Raw genomic sequence first — 24,557 nt, 5'->3', positions numbered from 1 at the left:
GAGCAAGTGCTTGTTTCTTTCATGTGTCACAAATCAAAATCAGTATTTCTAGAACTTTTGAAAGCCCTACCAAAGAGGAAGTGGAAAGCAGGGGGCTTGGGAATCAGTCAGGTCTAGCTTTAAGAATTACTGACAAAAAAAAAAAAAAAATTACTGATCATATGATACTGGGAAACTTACTTGCCTTCTGACAGCTCAGTTTTCCTACCCGCATAATGGACATAATAATAAGGTTGATTTTGCAAGATTTTATGAGGATTGCAGTAATGCATACAAAGCATCAGGCCCAGGGCTTGGTTCACCAAAATGTTCAGTAAATAAGGATCTTTGCTATTATTTCTCCACTTCCAGTTAAATTATATAATTAGAATTAGGTTTATAATTCAGATTATAATTAGGTAAAAGACAAAAATCAATTTCTAATTTTTAAAAAATTTACTTATTTATGAGAGACACAGAGAGAGAGGCAGAGACATAGGCAGAGGGAGAAGCAAGATATCTGCGGGGAGTCTGATGCAGGACTTGATCCCGGGACGTTGGGATCACACCCTGAGCCGAAGGCAGACACTCAACCATGGAGCCACCCAGGCATCAGTTTTTAATTTTAAAGTGTTTTTTACATAGTCCGTTAGAAATTTAAGGTTGTAGTTAATTCTAGAAGGTGGCATTCACTTGCCTTATGGAGAACCATCTCTTCTACATTGGGCACCAATGTACATACATTCTAATTAAATTTTCTGTGGTCTTCCATCAAGAAAACTTTAAACATTGTGGGACAAATCCAGTATTTCATTAGCACTTAGGTCCTACCATAAAACTTCTGAAGTTGATGATCGTATGTTGGGGTTATTTTGCTTGCCTTTCCTCTACTGAGTTTCACTGGTCCAAAAGCTATGGAGTTACTACTAGTGCTTAGGGGGCCATTGTTAGTGACCTTTTGGAAGGAGAAGTATTGAGACTGATTTCATTCTAGGGCCAGGAGATGTATCATATCAAATGCATCTCTGACCCACCTTTTTCAGAGTTGAGCCTGCAATTCTGAGAATATATGCATGTGTAATGTGGAGATTGGAGTTGGTAAATATAGCATTGGCCTTCTGCTAAATGAGGAAAGATTTACAAAGTGGAAAAGGGAAGGTATGGAGCAGCAGAGCTTCGGAAACTTCCTTCCTCCGAAGTTCACGTACTGAAAAGCCAATTTAATGCCACACATCTGGAAAATCTGATCACCTAACGTATGGCTTACTCTAAAGGATGAAAAAAACTGGTGGGAAATAATTGATGGAATTGATGGTGAAAACCTGGCGATCTCTACAACATGAAAGTTTATCTTCCTAGAAAGGAGAAGGAACAATTTTATAATCTTAAAGACTTCTCTGACTTAAAAAAAGAGAATTTGGTATCAAACACATTTGGGAAATGCTGTAGACTATACCCACATAATACCCATAAGAATATGGGAAAAAAAAGTTCTGCTGTAGGAAATCCATAGAACTACAGAGAGGAGGCGATGTAACTCTCCCAGATGATGTGGCAATGTTTGAGGACATTTTTGGTCATCACAACTAAGAGGATATACTTTTGCCATCCATTGGGTAGAGGTAAAGGATGCTGCTAAACATCTGACAAGGCACAGACCAGCCCCCCAACAAAGAATTATCTGGTCTCAAATGTCAACAGTGCTGAGACTGGCATATTCTAATTTATACCTATTTATAACCCATAAAATACTTTCTTTACCACTGCCTTAGTCTCCAATTAAAAACACAGTCTGCTACCCAGATAAACATACAAATTAGTAATTAGTCCTACTTTTTAAAAGTATCCGAAAGAAAAACCAAATATTCAATGTCTGTTGCCAATTCCTAGATATAACTTTAATTATGAGTCTTCCCTCTCCTCACCAGATGTCTCTTCAGGGTTTCTTAACCTTGGCACTATTTCAACATTTTGGGTGAGATAATTCTATGTTGTTAGGGGCTATGCTGGGCATTGTAGGATGCTTATCAACACTCTTGGCTTCCATTTATTAGATTTCAGTAGCACCCTCAACCTCTTCGTGACATTTGTCCCCAGACATTACCTAATGTCCACCAGGGGGTAAAAATCACCCCCAACTGAAAACTACTGAATTATCCTAAGGTTTTCAGTAAGTCCAACAAGCTCTCAAAACTGAATTGATTTTAACTGACTCAGTAGGGGTGGGGCCAAAGAGCTATTTAGTGGATGGAAGTGGTAAAGGGCCTGCTGGAATCCAAGATCAAGGTCTAGACTACAAGGGTTGGGAAGTCCTAGTCTCTAGAGAACGTGACATGTACAACGTGAAACCAATTCCCACACACAGCAATGAAGATGTCCACTACAAACATGCCCTTCTGCACAGCACTTCCTCCCTGACATCATGTCCCTGACCTGCCACTGCTAAGAGGTTCCCGGATATTTCACATCCGATTAAGAGACAATCAATGAGAAGGAAATCATGATTTCACCAAAAACCCCCCACAAACTGCAATGCAATAGGTGAGTTGGCTGGGTGAAGGCTTTTTATTAAGTGCAAGGAAAATAAACAACACACATTTTTGAAAAAAAGAAGAAAAAAATCCTTAGTTTTCAAAGGAATCTGGGCTTTACTAGGGGAGCAGTAGATGAAAAAAAAAAAAAAAAAGATGAGTCTGCATACAGCCACGTATTTACTTGCAAAACTTGTAATGAAAGTCTGGGTTTCCCTGGGTAAAGGGGAGCAAAAAACCCACATCATTACCAGAGGTCTTTCATTTTAGCTGCATGGGTGGGAGGGGTCTGAGGGAGGAAGGGAGATGGGGACAAGGAGGAGAGAAAGTCATGGGAAATAAGCCAATGAAAAACTAGGAAAGATTCTGTTTTTGCTGAGCACTGGCTACAGCACTCACTTTTATTATGATGTGACAGTATAAATCTGAGATTAAAAACAGCTTCCTAAAATATGTCAGAATTTATAAAGTCCTGAAATAAATCTAGACCTACTCTTCACTTCCTTTGAAGTAAAATACACACTCTGAATCTGTTTCTTTAGGAAATTTTAACAATAACTTATTTTGAAATATATCAAACTTATAGAAAAAATGCAAGATCATCACAAAGAACTCCCTTTTTCCAATTGCCGACATTTTACCACACTTGCTCTTTCCTCCCTCTCTATATGATTATGGTATATATGTATATATGAATGGCTTCATGACATATGTCTCATCATCTCCAAAACTCTAGCTTCTCCTAATCAAGGACACTCTCCTACATAAACAGCATACAATTCTCCAAGTCGGGAAATCACTATTGATACACCACCAACATCCAACCCTATGTGTTATGTTTTAATTATTCCTGTGTAGAGGTTCACACTTTGTTTCCATATTCCTAGGCCAATGCAATCAGGATTTCAGCTCCTGAGTAGCTTGGCTCATTCATTCATTCATTCATTCATTTTGACACTGTTTATGGTATGCCCACTTTGGGTAAGGCAATAAGCTTAAACAGTGGACCTGTTCAGCTCAAAGGAAATTAAGATTTGGGACAATTAAGTAAGTGTTTTGTTAATAGGTTTTTCACTTGAAATGTGGTGACTATATTTCTTTGTTTTAGCTAAGAAGAAAAAAAGCAAACCTGTTATTTTTTCCATTATATTTTCCCTCTCTTCATCTCACAGAGCTCCCAGATCATAACCAAGTCTTATCTTTCACCCACCATGTGGATGGAGGAATACAGTGGTTGGGACAATAAGGAGTGAAGAACAGAATGTAAGGCCAGAACCCAAAATGGTTGACTGTTCTACTGATGGGAACAGAAGAGACTCAGCAATGCCCAAAGAAGAGCTTAGTTTTAGCTCTAGAAACAGTTTGGAAGATATCTCAATGTGTTTGATGGGTTTTATTTCAACCAGAGAGCTTTTAGTGTGAAATCACTTTTTAATAAATTTTAATTTCATAATTCACTTGTAGGGCAGTAGATTACATTTTACAACAAACCTCATCACCACAAACATCTGCAAATTCCCTAATTGGCTTTTACAGAATCTGAGCTATTGTTCTGATTATCTATATATCCAAAAAAAACCTCTTAGATTTATATTACCCCAATTTATTTCATTTCTCTTTGTATATTAATATGTCAGAAATATCACCCAATGCCTGTTTAATAAATATGGGATGCCTTTTTCTCGAAATCTTCAAAGAACCTAAATTTTGCTCCCTACATGGTTTAATTTGAGGAGAAATAATTTTCTCATATTCATCCCTTTAGAGCTCTGAGCAAAATTTGTTAATGGCTCAGGAATTTCAGAATGTTTCAAATAGTTGCAATTTGGGAGAACAGAAAATCTTAAATTTCCTCTTTCCACAAAGGTTACATTTTACCACTTCACCAACTAAAGACCAAAATGAGGGGATTATATCTTGGTTAAAACCCGGGATTGAAGGTCAGAAAGTCCCAGGTTCAAGTCCTAACTCAGCCCCTTCTCAACAGGGTGACCTAGACCCAAGTAGTTAACTTCTCTGATGGTGCTAACTTCACCAGGTAGAGAGGATTAAATTAGACAATATGGGTGAATTGCTTTGTAGAATTCCTAGCAAAAAGTAAGTGCTCCAAAATGTGCTCACTATAATTAAAATAAAAAATAATAATCAAATAATTAAAATAAAAAATCAAAGCCCTCTTTATAATCATGGAAAGGAATACATTGTGCAAAATTAAGCAAAGGAAAAAAAAACCCAGCTCTTTTGTGGACACCTGAAGCTATTCATCCACTTGCTGAGATCCTGAGAATTATTTTACTTATCTCCCATTTCAATGTATAGCCAACCAGAGAGTGAACATAACAAATTATTACGTGCTTCTTAAAAGGAGACCACCTGAATGGTTTAGACTTTAATTCAGATGTCACCCTAAAGGGAAAAACAACAACTACCTGGCCACTGGAAAAGAGAATTGATGACATCATCAATCTGCAGCCAATGTTGTTGCATACATTTTAATTTCAAGGGGGTGTCAGCATGGGGCATGAACATGAATGAATCCACAAGGATTTTCTTAACACTGGGGAGGCTATGTTTTGCAAGCTAAATGAAAAACATAGTGATGGAGGAGACATTGCCTCAACTCTGATTCTTCTAAAGTGTCTTTCAAACACAGCCCCTTAAAGCTAATCTGCTCAACCTTTACCTACAGGGCTCGGTGAATATGAAAAGCTGCCATCCTGAAACTTCCTTCAAAGAGGGACTGATCTCTTGGAATTCAAGCTTCTACAAGGTGACTACCCGGTGTTTCCCATTTTTGTCTTCTATAAAGCATCAATCAAGCCTTGCCCTTTCGGCCCATTGAACACATAAACACTCTTTCTCCTTAACTGAACTTACTGCCACGATGAACTTGAACTCTAAGACGCACAAGAGGAGAGTTGTTTTAACAGCTGCTTTTACACTGAGGGCCTGGAGTTACTACTCTCAAGACAGCTGGTTCTGATAAGCCTCTCTTTGCACTGTCCTGTTTTTGCTAATGCCCAGCTGTCAGGGAACACCCACTGCAGTGTTCCAAACCAAAGGCACAGAGCAGCATGAAAGGCAAGAGAATGGTACTCACTTGGCTGCAAGGGCATCCTACCTAGGGACCCTTTACAAGCTGACACAGGGTTTTTGTCTCCAATTGACTTTTATAAGTTTATTGATTTCTTGGTTAGTTGAGTATTAATTGCAAAAGATGTACTGCTGCCTGAGGTATGCCCAGTATGGTAGCTACCAGTCACAGGTAGCTGTTTAGAGTAATTAAAATTAGATACATTTTAAAGAGCAGTACCCTTATTGCACATTAGCCACATTTCAAGTGCTCCATATTGGCCACATGGGGCTAGTAGCTTCCGTATTGGAAAGCAAAAAGAGAGAATATTTCCATCAATTGAAGAATGTTACTGGACTACATTGGCCAACGCACAGCCTCTTTCTAATAGGAAAAAGGGGATGCAGATCTGGCTAAGAGTAATGGTTTTGGCGGCACAGCCTGTACTGATTACCTTCCACACTACTTCCTGTACACTCTTTTTTTTTGGCCGCCAATGTTCCATTTTATAAATTTTTGGAAAGGGAAGTTGTGGTCTTTAAAACCACCTATGAAAATGATCTCCCACTTTAGAGGAAACAAAGCAACAAGAAGCAAAGGTGGTGGTGTGGCAATCCATACATTCCAGATTTTTTTTATTGGTAATCATTAAATAACACAGGGGAAAAATGAACCTCAGCCAGGACTTCCTACACTTGTGTGGAGGCTGAGGACCCTAAAGGGGAGAGATGGAAAGCCAGGCCCTCTGCTTCTCCTGGCTCTCAGACCATTGAACTCATGTCTGGGTTAAAACGTTAAGAGTGAATAGAAGCACACTCTCTGATAGGAGATTTGTAAAGGTTCCATGGCATCAGCCAGAAAGCATTTGTCCCTGAAAATGATTGTGTAATTGTGCACTTAAAAAGAAAGATAGGATTGATAATTTTTATTTAGTGAACAAAGACCATTAGCAATTGTGTGTGTGTATATAGATATACATACCCACACCCACACACACTCTAAGAGCAAGCTTTATTTTTATTTTTGTGTGTGTATTTTATTTTTATTTTCATTACAATGAGGCTGCCAGGAAAAAAAGTGTCAGTTCTTTAATTATATGTGTAATTAGTTTTGTTTAATACCACATTTTCTCTTTCTCCACTCAAATGCCTAGCTCTATTCATGCACCTAGAACTGTGCCTGGTTCACAGTAGGCATTTAAAAGTATTTGCTGAAAGATAAATGATGTCCCTTTTTAAGGAATGACCTAGAATTGTTTACTCCCTCTCCGTAAAATAAATCTTCCTCGACTGCCTTTACTAATCAGGATTCCCTCCCAACCAATTAGACGTGGACCCAATCTCTACCTCCCACACCACATTCCAAAGTTCCTATTCCTCTCTGTTCCAGAAGGACAGCTCGCTGACGTGAGTCAGTGAGAGGGCCTACACTCCTCCACAGTGTCTAATAACTCTCCTATCCCTGCTTCCCCCACCTTTGGACTTTTAAAAACTGCAAAAATAGAAATCTGTCAAGCTATCATGAAATATCAGCTGTCAGGAGGCAGGAACAGAGTCTCCCATAGGCACACAATCACTGTAAACAATGAAAAACAAAAAGCTGGCTAAGTTTTAACTCCAATGAGATAGATGCAGGCGTTTCACTTGTTTTGATTAAAAAACAAACAAAAAACTCTTAGCTCAATAACATGCTTATTTTTTTTTAAAAGGCACTAGCTGTATATTTAAGCTGTGTCTTCATTAGTAAAAAAAATTTTTATGTTTATGAAAAATGAGTATGCATTTTGCAATGTGATAGTCCTTACAGTCAAAATCTTTGTATCATCCTCCTAATCTGGCTGATGTGATAACATTAAAATGAAAGAGACGTGTTCTACTATTCCCAAAATATAACCAGTTGTCTGAAGTGTTTATAACAACTGGTTATGGGAATTCACCCATACAGAAATAAATTTGGATTTTCTGTGGCTGGAGTCAAATGGGCAACGTCAATATTAGGCAAATAATGTTGAGGTTTCTGGTGTCTGAGTTTTAGGTATATCCTTTATTTTTGAATATCAACAGGAGTATAAAAATCTCATTCTGAATATGGGCTGTTTCTATCAGATGAAGCAGGATCGGTATCATCAGTGCAGTGACATTGATGTCTTATTATAGATTGATCATCTATAAGATTGATCATCTTATTAAGATGATCACATAGTCAAATGGATTCATAAGAGCGCTACCGTCATGGGGTAATATGGGGGTAAATACGATGTGTGTTTGTTTAACTTGGCTTGGTGTATAGTAAATACTCAGTAAAAGTTAGCTATCATCATCTGCTTTGGAGAACCTATCTTATTTCACACCTTATATAAACCTTACATGCATGTAAGGGTCTCCCTGATTTGGGGCCTTTCAAGCCTCAATTACTGTTCTAAACCACATGTGGAATGGAGGCTCAGTAGGGGCACGTGGAACCAAGGAGTGTCAGGGGTCATCTTTATGATGTACAATTTTTTCAAAACTGCAGGCTCTCTTAAAACTTCCAAGTTTACTGAGACCACATTTTATTTTTCTTTAATAAACAATTCTTTCTGAAATGTATTGCAGGTGAACAAATAACAAAATTGACAAATGCTGAAGTCTTTTATAGTTATCTGAACACAAAGAGTAAGGTGTGATCAAATTTGTGCACATTAGGTTAGTGTTTTCCTATCCCTAGCTCTTCTTACATGTTTAGAACCATGTCTTTTAATCACTTGTTTTGTCTTCTGGCTATGTTTTATCATTATCTACAAATTCAATAAATGGAGCATTCACATTTCATAGTTGAGACTCAGTGAATCAGGACAACAGTACGAGGAAAAGAAAAAAAAACCAACAAAATGTTAAGCCTCGTATATTTTTGTTTATATCACCAATTCAGAATTTTTTTTAAGGATCCCTTTAAAATACACATTTTAAACTACCCAATTACATAAAGCTTGCCAGGTGGCCACTCAGATTTGGGAGAGGGACGTACAGGTGGAGCAGATTTACAAAATTAAAATGTATCTTTTTAAAACCAAGAGAAACATATACATGCATTTCTAATTCACATAGCCTATTTGCCTTTACAGTCTGCTGATAAACACTGATTTTTAAACATTGTATATAAAATTAAATAACATGGAAAAAATAAATATGCTTTATTATATAAACATAGAAATCTGTACTGCTCAAAATATTCAGATAATACTAGGCTCGGCTGCTCAAAACTGTATTCAGAAAGTATGGTAGTGATATTTACAGTCTTTATTTTTGCTAGAGATAGATGCAGTGAGGTGATAAAATACTGTTGTCAGACATTTTTCTCTTCCTACCTAAGGAAGCTGCAAACTTTAATATGAAAATGAGGTAGACACAAATTCGTAAGTTGGCCAGGCAGAAACAAAAGCACGGTTCCTTTGTGAGCTCATAAATTCTCATTATTCGGGTCGACAAGCATTTTTCCAAAGCACCTAAAGCAAGGCTCAGAGAACACTTTTAGGTTTGTCATGAAAAACCCAAACAAGCAGTTTCTCCTAAGGAGTACCACAGTCTCCAGGATGACCAGCAAGCAGACTCATAGGGCACTGCAGAGGGGAATGCTACAGGACCAGCTTGGAGAGATGACATCACCTGCAACCTCTGTTACTTTAATGATCTCGATGGATCTGCATACTGTAGAATGCTGCGGATTTTTAACCCACTTTCTGCTGTGGTTTGATAGCACAGAGCTCTCTTTCCAACATATTGTCTAGTGATGGGCTGTGTGCATTCCCTCCTCAGTCTGCTCCCCGGACTGGCTGCAGGAGCCAACAGAAAGGTGTATTGGTGTAAGAGCCTCATTTTGAAATCAGAACATTACCAAGTAAGAGTGCAAGGACACATGCAAAAGAGGACAGGAAAGGCTGGATTTTTGGAGGACGTTTTTCACCATTATGATTCTAAATCTGCAATGACATGAGCAGGTAGTAAGGGTCTAAATGGGTACTTGAACCTGACATTTACCAAAGTCTCATTTTAGAGGCTCTGGCAGCCATGCTAACGGTGATTTGGCATTTCTTTCCTAAATATTGCTTCTTAGTAACAATTGTTGAATGACGCCATCTCCATTTTGACCTTGGAAAAGACCTACTCACACAGCAGTTGCTTCTGGACACTATCTCTAGAGTGTGAAAATCTGGGAAGAGAAAGCAAACCTACTGAAGGACTAATTGCTACTCTTGGTCTCTAATAAATCGAGTCTGCTTTCAAGAGAAAGCAAGTGTTAGCACCTCAAATATACTTTTTGTTGTTGTTAATTTCACTGTCAGTTACAATGATGAAGCACCATAGGAGTGGCTTTATGGCTATTAACACGATTCACTGAGGTATGCTTAAATTTAGAATTGCTCAGAAATGTACCAAAGCATCCACAAAAACCAACATAAAAGTAAAATCAAAGTCCTACAGTAAGAATCTGAATGACTGCCCTCACACACATATATTTAAGTAATATATTACAGATGTATCTATTTAAATAAAATGCTTTTGATTTCATTATTTAAAAATCACAATTAGAAGCCTTGCACAGTGGCTTTGCTCCTAGAGGCATTTAAATATATACTTGAATAGCGATCACTTTACAAAGGAAACATTGAAATCATATTGGCAGCAAAGACATTTTAAAAATCCACGTATTCTCTTCTGTGTATAATTGAGCATTAGCATCTCTTTCTCTTTTTCTGTGTGTGTTTCAGAAAACTGTGCAGAGTTAAGAAAAACAACTATAATAAAAATATTAAAGTTTTCAGCTAAATTAGTAGATCAGATTTTAAAATTTAAGCATTTAAGCTCTTAAGAAATATCTGTGGCAGAGGATGGTGATCCTATGTAAAAAAAAAAAAAATGAGTGGTATTTAGAGAGCATTCAAGGAAGAGAATGCTATGGAAACCCATATAATATATGTTATATATTGTGTATAATGTGTATACATACACATATATGTATACAGTATATTCTATGATTATATTCTATGTCTGTGTATATGTACACACACACCCCCTCTGAAGGTTAGATTTTTTTGTTGTTGTTAAAATTAAAGAAAAACAACTTTTTAGAGGGCGAGTAGTTTCTGAGACACAACTCTGATGTGGTGTGGCTGTTGGCCGAGTAAACAGGTAAAAATATAATGGGCTCAAGGGGGAAAATTTCATGAAAAATATGTCATAGGTGACTTAGAGAAGTTGGGAATGCCAGAAGATGTTCCTGACATTCCATAGTCGTTTCTGATCTTTTTCAAAACATTCATTTTGGGAGGGTGCCAGTACTACAGACAAAATGCTTCAGGTGAATATGCATCTGACTCCGCATGGCATTTCTTAAGCTTGTGAATGAAAGCCTTACAGCCCAGCTAAATAGTACCAGTAGAGATGATACTCTAAATTTTTCTAGGCTTCTACTTAATGCTAAGAACAGTGGTTATAGAGCAAGGTTCTACCTGCAGATGCAGTCTCACACCCTGAAACCCTCGGCTGTTAGAAGCAACAGTATTGGTCACTTCATTTCAGTTAATCTGCTCTTTATCTGGTTTCAGGGATGGTTAAGACTTTTCCTCAGAATCCTAAGGAATAAAAAAGGCTTGTGGATATGACTTCATGTAATACTAAACTCATATTCAGTGCAATTAGTATATTTACAGACACATTGTCTCTATTTCCATGAAATAGCCCTACCGGCTCCATTGATTATAATACAACGTTAGCCAAAGTATTGTTCTGATATAGGCAACCTTCTGTTGCCAAGAGCTGCCCCAGAAGTTTGCATAGTGTATTTACAGTGGCAAACCTGTCTCACAGTGTCAGCTAAGCAGATAGCAAGTGAAGCCTAGAACCAGAGCAAAAAATCGTCAAACGACGGGCTTTGTGTCTTGGGGAATGAGAGAGAACATTTTGGATACCTTAAAAGGCACCAAGTCGCTGAGTCCACTGTTGTCGGTCATTTTCAGAATATTTTCTGTATTTTGTGGGTACAACCTTTGTGGTCATTGTGATGAGAGCTGTACCCAAGTCACATAGAGAGGCAAATTAGTCACTGAAGAAAAAATTGCTTTGGCCTCAATACACAGGTATCTTTCCCCAAAAGTCAAAACTCCTGTAGTTTAGGAAAGGAAAGAATGTCTGCTATTGAGTTGTCTGCTTAAATCTCTTTGGAGCTTAATAACTACATGAACTTTTTCCATTTCTTTGAAATATCTATATACGCAGTCTTGCTTTTCTAAAAAAACAGACGCTACTCCTTGACATTGGCCCCAGGCCTCTATGAGGTACATGTATTCGGTAAAGTCACTTTGGCAAAATCACAAAAAAATTAATTCTGTTGTGTGTCAACATGAAGAAAACCATAGACCACAGCCCAGTTTCAGGGATGCCCTTGAGTGTATGACAGTCATCTGCCGCCGAGGAGTGCCCCAGAATACCTTGGAATTGGGTATGTTAGTTAAGATAGTTTGGTTAACAAACATTAATAGTTAGGGCCGTACCGAACTCCAAGGGCCAGTATTCCACGCAGCGTCTTGAGGACAAGCATGTGTGTTACACTGCTCACGATCTGGAGGCTTATCAAGGATTTCACAGCTCAAATCTGGAAACCGTTCACCGCTGGGCCGCTGACAGACCACCAGTCTTGTCCGCAAGCCTCCACCACACAGCTTAGTGCACTGGAAGAGGAGAAAGCAATGCTGTGGTCACTCTGAACGGCCAATGACAAATTATATTTTCTTTCCCATAAGGACAGTTTCTTAACCAGAAATTTAACAGATTCTCCATCACGGCATTGGGCAAGGTCAGTCTCTAGGCAGACCTGAGTCCTATTACCAAGGCATTATATACGAAAGGATGGAACTGTCTATCTTAATGGTAAATATTCTTTATTGAGTGCTTCCTCTTCACCTGGACTAAATACTTTTTAACATTATGGCATTCTGTCATCAAGAGGAGATTATAATTATCTGCCCTGTTTTATAAATGGGACAACTGAGCTTAAAGGAAGTTAATTAACTTGATCAAGGTCAGTTCAATAGCAAGTGACTAGCATAAGATTACAGCCTTTTCTTTGATGGCTATGAAACTAAAAAATCAAACAAATAAAATTCCCCAAACCACCCAGTACCAAATAAAGGACATAATGACTTAGTGGGTTTTATTTTCTGGTAACTTCTAAGAAGTTGTCACCAACTTTTGGCTATTCTGTGACGCCAATCTCCATAGATCTTTTTGACGTTACGGTATTTTACGCTCTCTCCGAATCTCAGGATAATGACGACTTTCCCCGGGGTGAATAAACAATGTGGTGGGAATGTTGGATAAAGTTCTGACTCTGGCTAGACCCAAACTTCTGAGGCAGGAACAAGTTGTATTTCTTGGACAGTGCTGCCGTGCTCACATCCAGGAACACTGACATTTGGCTTTCCTGCTGTGTCAAGGCCAGATCTCCCACAGAATTTGGAATGATCTGGTCTGTGCTGACAGCAAGCATCCCAGTGAATGCGTGTACTCTCCTGGCTTTGGTCCAATTACAGAAGCTTAATCACAGGCCCCGCAGGACATAACTCTGTGAGGAGTTTTGGGAAACCCATAATACATGAGTCTTGAAGCCTGACTCTCCCTTCTGCCTTTCAGCAAAGCCCTCCAGAATGACGTACTGTCAACGGAAGTCAACAGAACGCTCCATTATGACTGCCTATGACTACTGGGTTATGTGAAATGTGGGCACGTGATTTCGGTTAGCCAGGAGTGTGAACTAACATGCCCATCCATCTCACTTGTCTTTTTCCCCTCTTTTGGCACTGGGGTCTCCAAGATGTTAATCTTCATGTTTTATTTTATAGATTTTACAGTCAAGACAGACCAATGCAACAAGCTCTAAATATGTGCTCTCCCTGTGGACTCAAGAGTAGAGAGAGACAGCCTTGGTTAATTACACACAAAACAATAAGCATCTAAACCTTACACAGAAGAGTAGCTCACAACCCCATTTGATAATAACAGTAATACTAACAATAAACAGTATTAGTAGTAGTAATGATAATGATTATCATTATTATAATAGCAGTTAACTTTGACCGAAGACTATGTGCAAGGTATCTGACCCGCACTATGTCAGAGAGTAGTCATAAATTGGTGCCATTATTATGCCCATTTACAGACGATGTTATAGACATTTGGCAAAGTTGTAAAATTTGCCGAGGCCACAAGGCTTGTAAGAGTCAGGGCTGGGAGTGGAATCTAGTTCTGTCGTTCCAAACACTCTACTGCCCCTCGTTGGTCATCGGATGCCACTTTTAAAAGGTAACAGCTGAAGAATTTTATTATTTGATATTATTCAGCTAATTATTCTCTTCCATCATTAAAATGCATCACCTCCAATGGGAATAACAGCACCTATTCATATTGGTTTCATCAAGGACTAGAAATACTAGGATTTGGTCTCATCAAGGATTTTAAATATGCCATGGGAACAAGAGTGCATCACAAACACCCCAAAACTATGAAAAAGATGGCAATGCTTTCTTGGACCAATTTAACACATATTTCCAATTACCTTAAAAGTATCCATTTTTTCATCAGAGGTTAACCAACAATTCAACCTAGCATTTATCTGCATGCTTTGCTAATTTTCCTCTCCCAGGTATTTAAAAGGTGTCTCTACTTGATAATAAAACACACTCTTAAAATAATAGTCCAGGGATCCCTGGGTGGCGCAGTGGTTTGGCGCTTGCCTTTGGCCCAGGGCGCGATCCTGGAGACCCGGGATCGAATCCCACATCAGGCTCCCGGTGCATGGAGCCTGCTTCTCCCTCTGCCTATGTCTCTGCCTCTCTCTCTCTCTCTCTGTGACTATCATAAATAAATAAAAATTAAAAAAAAAAAAATTTAAAAAAAAAATAGTCCAGAATGAAGACAGGTCTCCTACTTAATCTCGATTGCAGAAGCTTCCACTAGAACTCATTCTTTGTTCTTAAAATAAGCTATGAACAACAGCACAGTTTGGTCAGCAAAATTGCTCTGCCTTTTTTCCCCCAAGGATGTACAAACGGATGGCTGTCTCTCACCTCTCCCCAGTTGCCGTAAGCCCACTGAGGACAAGGGCCAGATTCACAGGCTCTTTGCTCATCGGGTTTTATCCTCTCCACGCAGTCATTGGCGGTGTATCCGTTTTCATCCTGACACACGACCACGCGCCGCTGGGATCCACCAGCACAAGTACTGGAACACTGAACACATCACAAATCAGTCAGCAGGTTAATCCCCACCTCCATCTGCACCTTAGGGACGTAAAAAATAGCTGGTTGGAAAGTCAGAGACAAATGTGACAGAATGAGTTCTCAAGTTGTCTGGACGATGGGCAAAGAGCAAGCATGAGAATATCCCTTCTTTTTTTTCTTTTCTTTTTTTTTTTTTTTTTGAGAATTTCCCTTCTGTGGGGCTGTCTCATGCACATGCCCTTATCAACACCTGGACGGCAGCAACAGGGCTTCTCCTTTGCACAGGTTAGGCCCTCAGCAGGTGTTCAAAAGATGCCCCAGGAGTGATAATGCCTTGTGACTTCCAAAGCAGTCCCATTTATTGTCTCCTTTTAACCCCTTCATGTCCCTGAGAAGTACTGAGGTGTTAACAGACACCACAGTCTACTGAGAAACTCTTCTTTTCAAAACTCAAGTGCTTATTTAGAACCAACATTGGACTTCTCTTTAAATGCAGAGGTCAAAAAAAAAATAAATAAATGCAGAGGTCAAATTATATGCTTAATGATACACCACTAGTTAAAATTGAGCTTCCATATTAAACTCATTCAATTACCCAAAGCATCATAGACTGCCACTTAGACATCATTTCCTCACAGGGAGTATTCCCTTCTCTCCCTCCACAATAGCCTTGACTTCAGTGGCTGATGGCAGCATGATATGTTTTTAATATATTTTTTACTTCCCCAAGGACTTTAATTGGATTCCATATTGACAAGCCTCTCTTCAGGGGCACTTTCTGTGTACTGCTCTCTCTCATGGTTGTCACAGAATTATGTTTGCATTTCAGCTAATTTCCCACCCAAGCTTCTCATAGTTCTCTTATTTATCTACATCTTGAGTGTTTTTTTCTTTCCAGAATGCCCTTATCTTTTGAAAACCAATGTGTTTGCTAGTATCCTTCACTCTGACCCTTAACATGTAAAATCAGTTTGCCTATAAAAGAAAACAACTAGTCTCAAAGCAATGCAATTCCCATGAATAATTTATTAAGCCTCTAACTGCACTGGCAACCTTTTTTTTTTTTTTTTTTTTTTTAGTGCTGGGTTCTGATGACAGGTTTGTACTTTCTACCGAACTCTAGCTCAAACCAGGGTTATTTCAAAACACTTGCAGACAATGCTTCTTGCTGGTCAGCTTCTTCCAAATAAAGCTGTGAATGTATTTTTGGGCTTACTGCATGGGACCTAAGCTCAAATTCCCTGCTTATACTGGACAAATTATGCATTACTTTAAAACACATTGGGTTTAATTTTAAAATGTTAAAACAGGAAAATGGATTTATGACTTTTCTCTGAGAAAACATTTAGGCAACTTCTGATTTATAAAAATTCCATCTCTAGTCTCTGAGGATTCTGATCTAATGACTCTAAACTTGAACATACTTATTTTCTATTTTTAAACTGCTTAGGACATAATAGATATTACAGAATCATTATTTTAATTAACTTTGGGGACCAGAATTTATAATGTTAGGAAGGAACTTCCATATTGTAAGTACATTTGTAATATATATTCTGGCTCTTGAGTTTTTCCCTTGATAATACAATCTTGTATCATGCTTTTACTATGTCATCTGTGAGCATCACTGCCTCAATGAAATGGTAAGCTCCTTAAAGGATGGTTCAGTGCCATAACTTGTGTTTCTGTTAACTCCCATAGCACCAGTCACAGGATGTACTGCCTCGTCCAGTTAAAGTTACTGGAGACACCAGCTCTGTAAACCACATGCTACCATCCCTCCGATATGGCTGATGGGAGCAAAACTGGTCACTTGATCCAAGGCCAACCAATCCACGGCTGCCCAGTGACCAATCAGATGCTTCCTACTGAAAATCTGACCAAAGAGATGGAGATAATGCTTAGCTGGGGCCAGGCAACTACACTGCACAGTCTTGAACTATCTAAACCCAGGGCCTGTTCGGGTCTTTATAATCCCAAGGACAAGTTAAGTATACTACATAATTTTTCTTCAGGTTCAATTTGGTCATTTTTTTCCTGTTAATTAACAGAGATTCTTAGTTCTATCCCAAGTCACAGAATTTCACCTGCCACTTCTTTTGTTAACAGTCTTCCCATAATTTTTTAGAAGGATTTTATTTATTTATTTGAGGGAGAGGGGGACAGAGAATCTGAACCAGACCCTGCACTGAGCACAGGGACCAACGCCTAGCTCCATCCCACAACCACAAAGTCAAGACGTGAGCCAAGGCCAAGAGTCAGACTCTTACTGGACTGAGTCACCCAGGCACCCTGCTGCAATCTTCCTGTCCTTTTAAGATGACATATTTTCCTAGATAAACATTTCTTTGAATAAAACCTGCACCCATCATCCACACTGGCCAAGATAAGAAAGAATGGTCTTTGCAGGAGTAAGAGGTGATAGACATGTTTTTCCTACAGCCTAGGATACTTCCCCTGATATCTGGCAGCCCAATTCTCCTTAGAAATCATTTCTTCCCCAATGGTGGCACTATCTAGTAAAATGCACTGCCCTTCCCTGGTCAATGAGTGGGCAAGTGGAACAAGCCAGGCCCACGAGACTTTCCTGAGATCTGAATCCTGAGCAGGGTAGATGAGAGTTAAAGGGATTCATTAAGACTTCTAAGAAACTCCCTATGGTTTCTCCCCCAGTTTGCATGTGCATTTTTTTAAAGGGTTGCAAATATTCAGATTTTATTATAAATAAAATACTGGGTTTTTTTTAACATAAAAAATGCCAAATGTTGCATTTTATTCACCACCCTGGAGAGCAAGACTGTAGAGATTAAGGCAAACAGCTAAAGTGAAGGCACATATAAAAGGGCCACAGTTGGAATTACAAGGACAAATTCCAGGAGCCCCTGTGACACCCAGCATTCTGCAGCAGCCACCCTGTCAATTTTATTACATAAAATACAGATAACTAGAACTATACAAAAAAATAATGTATATTGCAGGAGTGTAATGAAGGTATTGTCTTATAATCTAATTTCTGCTCCATCTAGATAGGAGTTGGCAAGATACAGTATAAGGGCCAAATATGACCTGCTACCTGTTTCATAAATAAAGTTTTATTGGAACAGAGCCTTGCCCATTCATCTACATATTGTCTACACCTCCTTTTGTGATACAACAGCATAGCTGGTTAGTCGTGACAGAGACTATGCGATCCACATCACAGAAAATATTATCTGGCTGTTTGCAAAAAAAGATTTGCCAACTCCTGAGCTGGATCCCTAAAGATGCACTGCTCTCTGTCTCTACAGGGGCCAAATAAAAAGTTTTGTTTGCTCATTTCATTTTCACTTGAGTCAGCTTCTTTTCTTCTGTTCATAACCAGAGACTCCTGATTGGTAACATGGGGGAGAATCTCACAGAGGATTCAGGTTCGTGCAGAAATATACTATAAAATGAGGCTTTTATTGCACAACCCACTGAAAACATTCGGTTCCCATTCTCCAGTGTTTAGGACTCTTTCCTGCTTTTCCTGCCATGGGAAACAGGAAAGAATCACACAGTTTGTGTACTGCACCAAGCAAAGATGCACGTACATTCCACAAACTCCTGGGAGCAGGTTAGCCACATCAAGCTAGAGCTGAAAAAATCACATAGTCCATCTTCAGCCTCACTTAATTTAGGAAAAAAAAAAAAATCCCCAAACAAAAAACAGGCACAATGAGGAAAAGAATGGTATTGCCCATTGCTGCAAAAAGGTTACTTAATCCTCCTTAATTGGGAATACTGCCCAAGGGCATGATCATTCAATTTTAAAAGAATGCATCATCTCCAAATGTTGTCCTAAGTAAGAATAGCTTTAACTTTTTTTTTTTTTTAAAGAGTTTGAGTGCTATCATTAGAATATACATGAGAGTTTTGAAATTTTTCAACCAGAAACATTGTAGGACAATCAGTGATTACTTCTCTTGATCACTTTTTAACTTCTTTGCGCACAAATCTCTTTTAACCCCGGCAAAGGACTTAAAGTGGAAAGCAAGCAAGGAGGATGGGAGAGAAGGTCCTGGGCCTTGCGACAGATGTTCTGCATACAACCAGGACTTGCAGTGGGTGAAAATGCTCGGTGGCTAATCAGTATTCACAGGAAAGGAAAATCTCATTTACTGAAACATAACCACCGTGGGAAACAGAGAGTTTCCTTCTAATGCTTTTTAGTTCAGAAATAATTAAACACAATTAGTGGTACGAGAAGGGAACTAATAGTAAACAATTAAAATGAAGACCCCAGAGTGATTCTTAGACACCTTCTAACTCCCCACATCTATGCAGGGTCCCTTTCTACCTTACCCCTCCTGCAGTTCCATTAGACACGTCCAGTATACCACAATTATTTGGAGGAAATTATTCAGTAAAAAAAACCCAAAAAGATTCAAAGCATATTTTCTCTGTGAATATTAAATATTTTTCAAGGTCTTCCTAACATGAAGGACAATGATAAGAATAATGAGAAAGGTCTTACTCTGGGGCAGGCAGCACACAGAGCACTTTATTTGTATATCACATTTATTTCCTACAACAACCCAGAAAAGCTGGAGTTACTGTTAACTTTGTTTCACAAACAAGGAACTGAGGCTCATGGAGAATATGGAACCCACTAAAGACCTCAGAATTTGAAAGTGTAAGTCCTTGGCTAAAACAGAGGCATCTTCGTTCAGAGTCTGTACTGTTAACCATTAGGTTATGGTACTTCTAGAATTATCCAGACTCATGTTGCCCTTCCCCCCCAATCCAGGACAATGAACTACTACTCTTTTTTTTTTTTTTTTAATCTGTCCGTTTAATTTCCTTATGGGTAGGAGCTGCCTGTCACCTTAGCCCCTGGGATTCATCAACATGGTCTTCACAGTACGGCCTAGAAGCCACTTGATCTTTTGCTCAGCTGTGAACCGACAACCCCCCCCCCCCCCCCCCCCCAGCTAAGGCAGCTTGTAGGTGCCCGCAGACAGTATCTGGGGGCACCTTTTCAGGGACTGCAACAAACCCATTAGGGTTCACCTGAAACAGATGAAAATGTACAATGCCAATCCCTTGTGAGAAAAAAGGCTTCAAAGGTGTTTCTAATCTGTTTGTCTCCAAAAGCTGAATGCGTGAAACAGAAGAAAGCAAGTTAAGAGAAAGACTTCAGGGAATACTCACTGCTCCCCAGGGGCCAGTCCTCCACTGGTTTCCACCAAGCACGTGGGTGCGGCTGGGGCCGGGGCTTCTGGGGCGGTAATCCTCACTCTGGAAGGGGTGCTGAGCGAGACCACTGTCTGGGGTCCGCTGAGGGCATGGTGATGTGGAACAGTCCTGGTCGGTTTCTGGGATGTAATCTGGGTCACACTCACTCTGATCAATCACGTGGTCACTGTAGTTGACACACACCACTTGCCGGGTCGCCCTGCCTTGCCCACACGTCACAGAGCACTACGTTGAACATCCAGAAAGAGAAAGGATTGGTCACTGGCTGTCACAGATCTATCAATGTGCATTTTCTGCGAATGGCCCACTGCTCACCCAGCTGCTCAGGCCCCAAAGCTTGGCGTCATCCTTGTCTGCTACCTTGTCTTTCCACCCTACAGCCATTTCACTGAGAAACCCTGTCAGCTCAGTAGTCACAATACACCCCCAATCCAGCCACTTCCCATCATCTCCGTTGTCACCTGCCCCTGCCAGGATGCCTGCAATGGCTTTTCAGCTGGGATCCTACTTACAAACTTGACATTCTCTGCCCCAGCCCACATCTGCTCACATATCACAAACCTGACCCTTACAATAAAAGATCATGCCACTCTCTCCAGTGACTTCCCAATTCACTTTGAATAATGTCCAGAGTCCTCATCTTGGCCTGGAAGGCCCTCTGTATGGCCACTGGCTACCTCCTTGACCCATCCCTTGTCATTCTCTAGTTACTGCACTTCAGTTAAACTGAGCTTATGGATGTTTCCTGAACATGCCAAGAATACTCCCTATTTAGGATCTTTGCACCTGCTGTACCTTTTCCCATACAACATAGATGTCCACATGGCTCACTCACTCACTTCATTCATATCTTGCTCAATGTGCTGTTGGGCCTTCTCTGGCCACCCTAATAGCACATCCCATAATTCCCTATGCCTGACATTTTTCTAGCACTTGTCTGTGTTTGTTGCTATGTCTATATCTATATATTTCTTTATTTGTTCATTTATTAGAACTTCCATCAGAATAATCTCCATAAAGGCTGGGCTTTATTATTTGCTGTTCACTGCTTTTTCTACACTAAGATTTTATAAATATCTGATGCACAGACAGATATATTTAATGGAAGGATGGATGGATGGATGGATGGGCGGATGGACAGACTGATAGCTCAAGGCACAACAGTGAGATTATCTACCATTTATTGAGCACCTACTTTGTACTAAGCATTTAACATAAGCAATCTCAAGCAATACAACCATCTTGTAAGGTAGGTAGTAGGTATTCTGTTTTGGTCTTTTAAGAAAAAATTGAGGCTCAAAGACTTTAACCAGACTGCTCAAGGTCATGCAGCCAGTAAATGTCAAGATCCAGATTTTTACATGGCTTTTCTTGAAACTATTGCTCAAACTTATACATATGTTACAATATTTATTGAGATATTAATTCTCTATTTTCCTTATGGCCTCTTCTTATCTATCCTAAGCTTTGCATTTCCTGGGTTCTGGGATTTTTGCAAGGCAGAAAGTGGGAGCTGCCTGAAGACGAAGGTTTTTCTTTTCTTTTCTTTTTTTTTTAAGATAGATAGATAGATAGATAGATAGATTTATTTATTTATTTATTTATGAATGAGAGGGATAGAGAGTGGGAGAGAGAGATGGAGCATGAGGAGGAACAGAAGGAGAGAGACAAGCAGACTCCACACTGAGTGCAGAGCCCAACAGAGGGCTCCAGTCCACAACCCTGAGATCATGACCTGAGTGGAAATCAAGAGTTAGACGCTTAACTCACTGAGCCACGCAGGTGCCCCGACAAAGGTTTTTCTACTTTTATAAAAGCCCATAGATGGTGTCTGGTGTGCACAGGAGGCCGAGCCCATGGTACTGGATGGGGGGAGGGGGGGTCTCATTTCCCATTTTTGACAGGGAAGCCAAGAGCCACTGGACTTCAAGAGTCTGAGATTACAGGAGGCATCCAGACTCAAGGTAAGAGGCCCTCTCCTTACTCCCCTCTTCTCCCTGGCCCTTTTGGTACTCCACCAGCTAATTATATTCTCATGTGACTCAATTAACATGAATATTTCCACTCAATCCACCAGGATGGGGCATATGTAAACTACATACTGATTCACACGTTTTAACAACATCCATTTCTTGCACATCTGGTTAAGATTCATACCAGCTGTACACAGATAAGGCAAAATAATTTAAATCACAGACTAAGTCCAATTGTAAAATAATACCCATCGACATTTGGGACCTGTCCCTAGTTATCTGCTTATGGTTCCCCCAGTCATTTCCCAATTCCAAAGAATCCACTCGCTTACAGGGCTCCAGTCCAAAGCCTTCCACTGCCCACAGGGGGTCACAGAACATTCTTCCTTTGCCACTGGTCGAGGCAGGGTTACACAGGCGCTCTCGTCAGCCACAGAGCCGTCCTCATCCCGGCAGCTGACGTATCTCATCCGAGTACCTTTTCCACAAGTGGCTGAGCACTGAGTGTTGAAGTAAAATAAGGCAGGTATGTTATTTTGAAACGATGATTCACTGGACAGTAACCCACTTCCTACAGTCATGTCAGAGAACCTCTGCCTCCCCTTCCACCCTTCTCTATGTCTTCCTTCTATTTCTTACTGGTGTCCAAGACCCAAATCGCCACTGGGTTCTTAGTGCACTGTGTGTGCTTCTCCTTGCTTCCGGGACAGCTGGGGGTGGGTGACAAGATGGTAATTCACAGTCCTAGATGTGAGAGAGGGAAAAAGGCCAAGGTTACCTTGAAGTTCATGCACACATTAATGGTCAAGGCAAATAAAAACTTAAGGGCTAAGAATTCTGATGCCTCGGATTTCTGTGTGAATCTGGGACAATCACATGTCATCTGTCAGCCACAGTGTTTTCAACTATAAAATGGAGTGTGATCTGAGTCACTCTATGTGTGTACTGATATAGGGCAGGAGTTGACCTATAATTTTTAATACCATAGTTATTTACCTGTTCAAGTGGAAAAAGAAAAAGTTATTGTAAAATGGCACATACATTGGGAAAGAACAGGATATCATCTCAAAATGTCAACTGTCAATTGTTTAAAATTCTGAAGACCAAATTCTGTTTGCACATTTCAATTAATTCCCTAATCAGAATTTGTTACTCATGAACTGATTTTCCAAGTTCACCTAAGGAGAACTCCCACCGTGTTGATGGTCAAATCTAGATCTAAGAGGTGTATTCAATATGCCAATGCCTGAAATGTATATAACACTCCTCAACCACTCAGAGGAAATCCCTATGATGAATTAAGATTATCTGGGTGTAGACAGCATTTTCAGATTTATAGATGGGAAAACAGAAATGATACTTGCTTACAATTTAGCAAATATTCTTTGATTAAATGCCTGAGATGTGCCAGGCATGGTGCAAAGAGTAGAAGCTCACTGCTGAGCCTGATATTAGGGAGCTTACAAACCAAATGGAGAAATTCTATTACTTGGCTCCAGAACCTGTTAATCTTCTGCCCATGGTCCAAAGAAAATCTCAAGAAATTTTCCATATGCTTTAACTGTGGGAACTGCCCAAGACTTCATCGGATGTTACAAAATAATTTAAGAAGAAATGTGTATTTTGAATCCCTAAGGGAGTTGCTAAATCCTTATTTCATGACTGTTTAGATGTAATTGCTAACATTTTGCAGGCATTAAACATGTGGTTTAGAACATTACAGTAAAGTAAAAAAAAAAGAAAGAAAGATGACAACAGTCACAAGTGGTGTTTTATCATTGATCAATGACAAGATGAACAACACTACTATATTCATTTACTTTTTGACACTCTTCATCCTTTAACAACACATGTGGAAATGTGGCAGACTGAGGCCCTCAGAACCAAAGCAGGACATGCCAGATGGGGCCTTAGAGCATGAGCTCTGGGCATAGTCAGGGTTTGAATAATGTCTTTGGCAATATTCCTGTCTTTGGCAATCAGCAAAACTGATATACAAACCCAAGTCTTCTCTTTACATAGTCTCTTTCCATAAATAAGAAAGGTGCTGGAAGTGATGCTCAATTGGCTCTCTTGAGAAAAAAGATGTGCATGTGTGTGTTTGTAGAAATGTATTTATATATATATATACATACACACGTTACATGTGATATATATCTACAAGTATATATAGATGTTTGATCATAAATTTTACAGATATAAAGGATATAGACAGCACACAATTTACATATAAGAATAATATATACAATTATTTCTTTTAAATTCCATATAGTCAATTGAGTCACACAGAATACTTTCACTGATTTTTGTTGATTTCTTGGATCTGTTGCCATGATATGGTTGTAATTGCTGAATAACTGCAGTTCTAACATGAATGAGAGTTGATATTTTATGTTGGAGAGTAAGGTGACAGGGAAACAATCAAGATGTATGTCAGAACTCTATTCATGAATGACATGAATGATATGAATGACTCCTGTGCCAAATCAGACAATAATTTCCAAATGCCAGAAGGGTATTTCCTTATTTTT

At 39.4% G+C, this 24,557-nt stretch overlaps 1 protein-coding gene across 2 annotated transcripts in view; it reads right to left on the bottom strand.

Annotated features, from left to right (window-relative positions):
• ADAMTS9 (ADAM metallopeptidase with thrombospondin type 1 motif 9) overlaps positions 1 to 24,557 on the bottom strand; it is a 160,037-nt gene that overhangs the window by 55,752 nt on the left and 79,728 nt on the right. For both annotated transcript variants that reach the window (XM_025985181.2, XM_025985185.2), the window contains 5 exons: positions 22,666 to 22,770; positions 22,359 to 22,526; positions 20,009 to 20,278; positions 14,684 to 14,845; positions 12,113 to 12,289 (listed from right to left, as the gene is read on the bottom strand). In XM_025985181.2, coding sequence (XP_025840966.2) covers positions 12,113 to 12,289; positions 14,684 to 14,845; positions 20,009 to 20,278; positions 22,359 to 22,526; positions 22,666 to 22,770 — 882 coding nt within the window. The remainder of the gene's footprint in view (positions 1 to 12,112; positions 12,290 to 14,683; positions 14,846 to 20,008; positions 20,279 to 22,358; positions 22,527 to 22,665; positions 22,771 to 24,557) is intronic.

Source organism: Vulpes vulpes, chromosome 9, assembly GCF_048418805.1.
Source record: "Vulpes vulpes isolate BD-2025 chromosome 9, VulVul3, whole genome shotgun sequence".
Classification (NCBI taxonomy): Eukaryota; Metazoa; Chordata; class Mammalia; order Carnivora; family Canidae; genus Vulpes; species Vulpes vulpes.
This window is presented reverse-complemented; position numbering and strand designations above follow the sequence as displayed.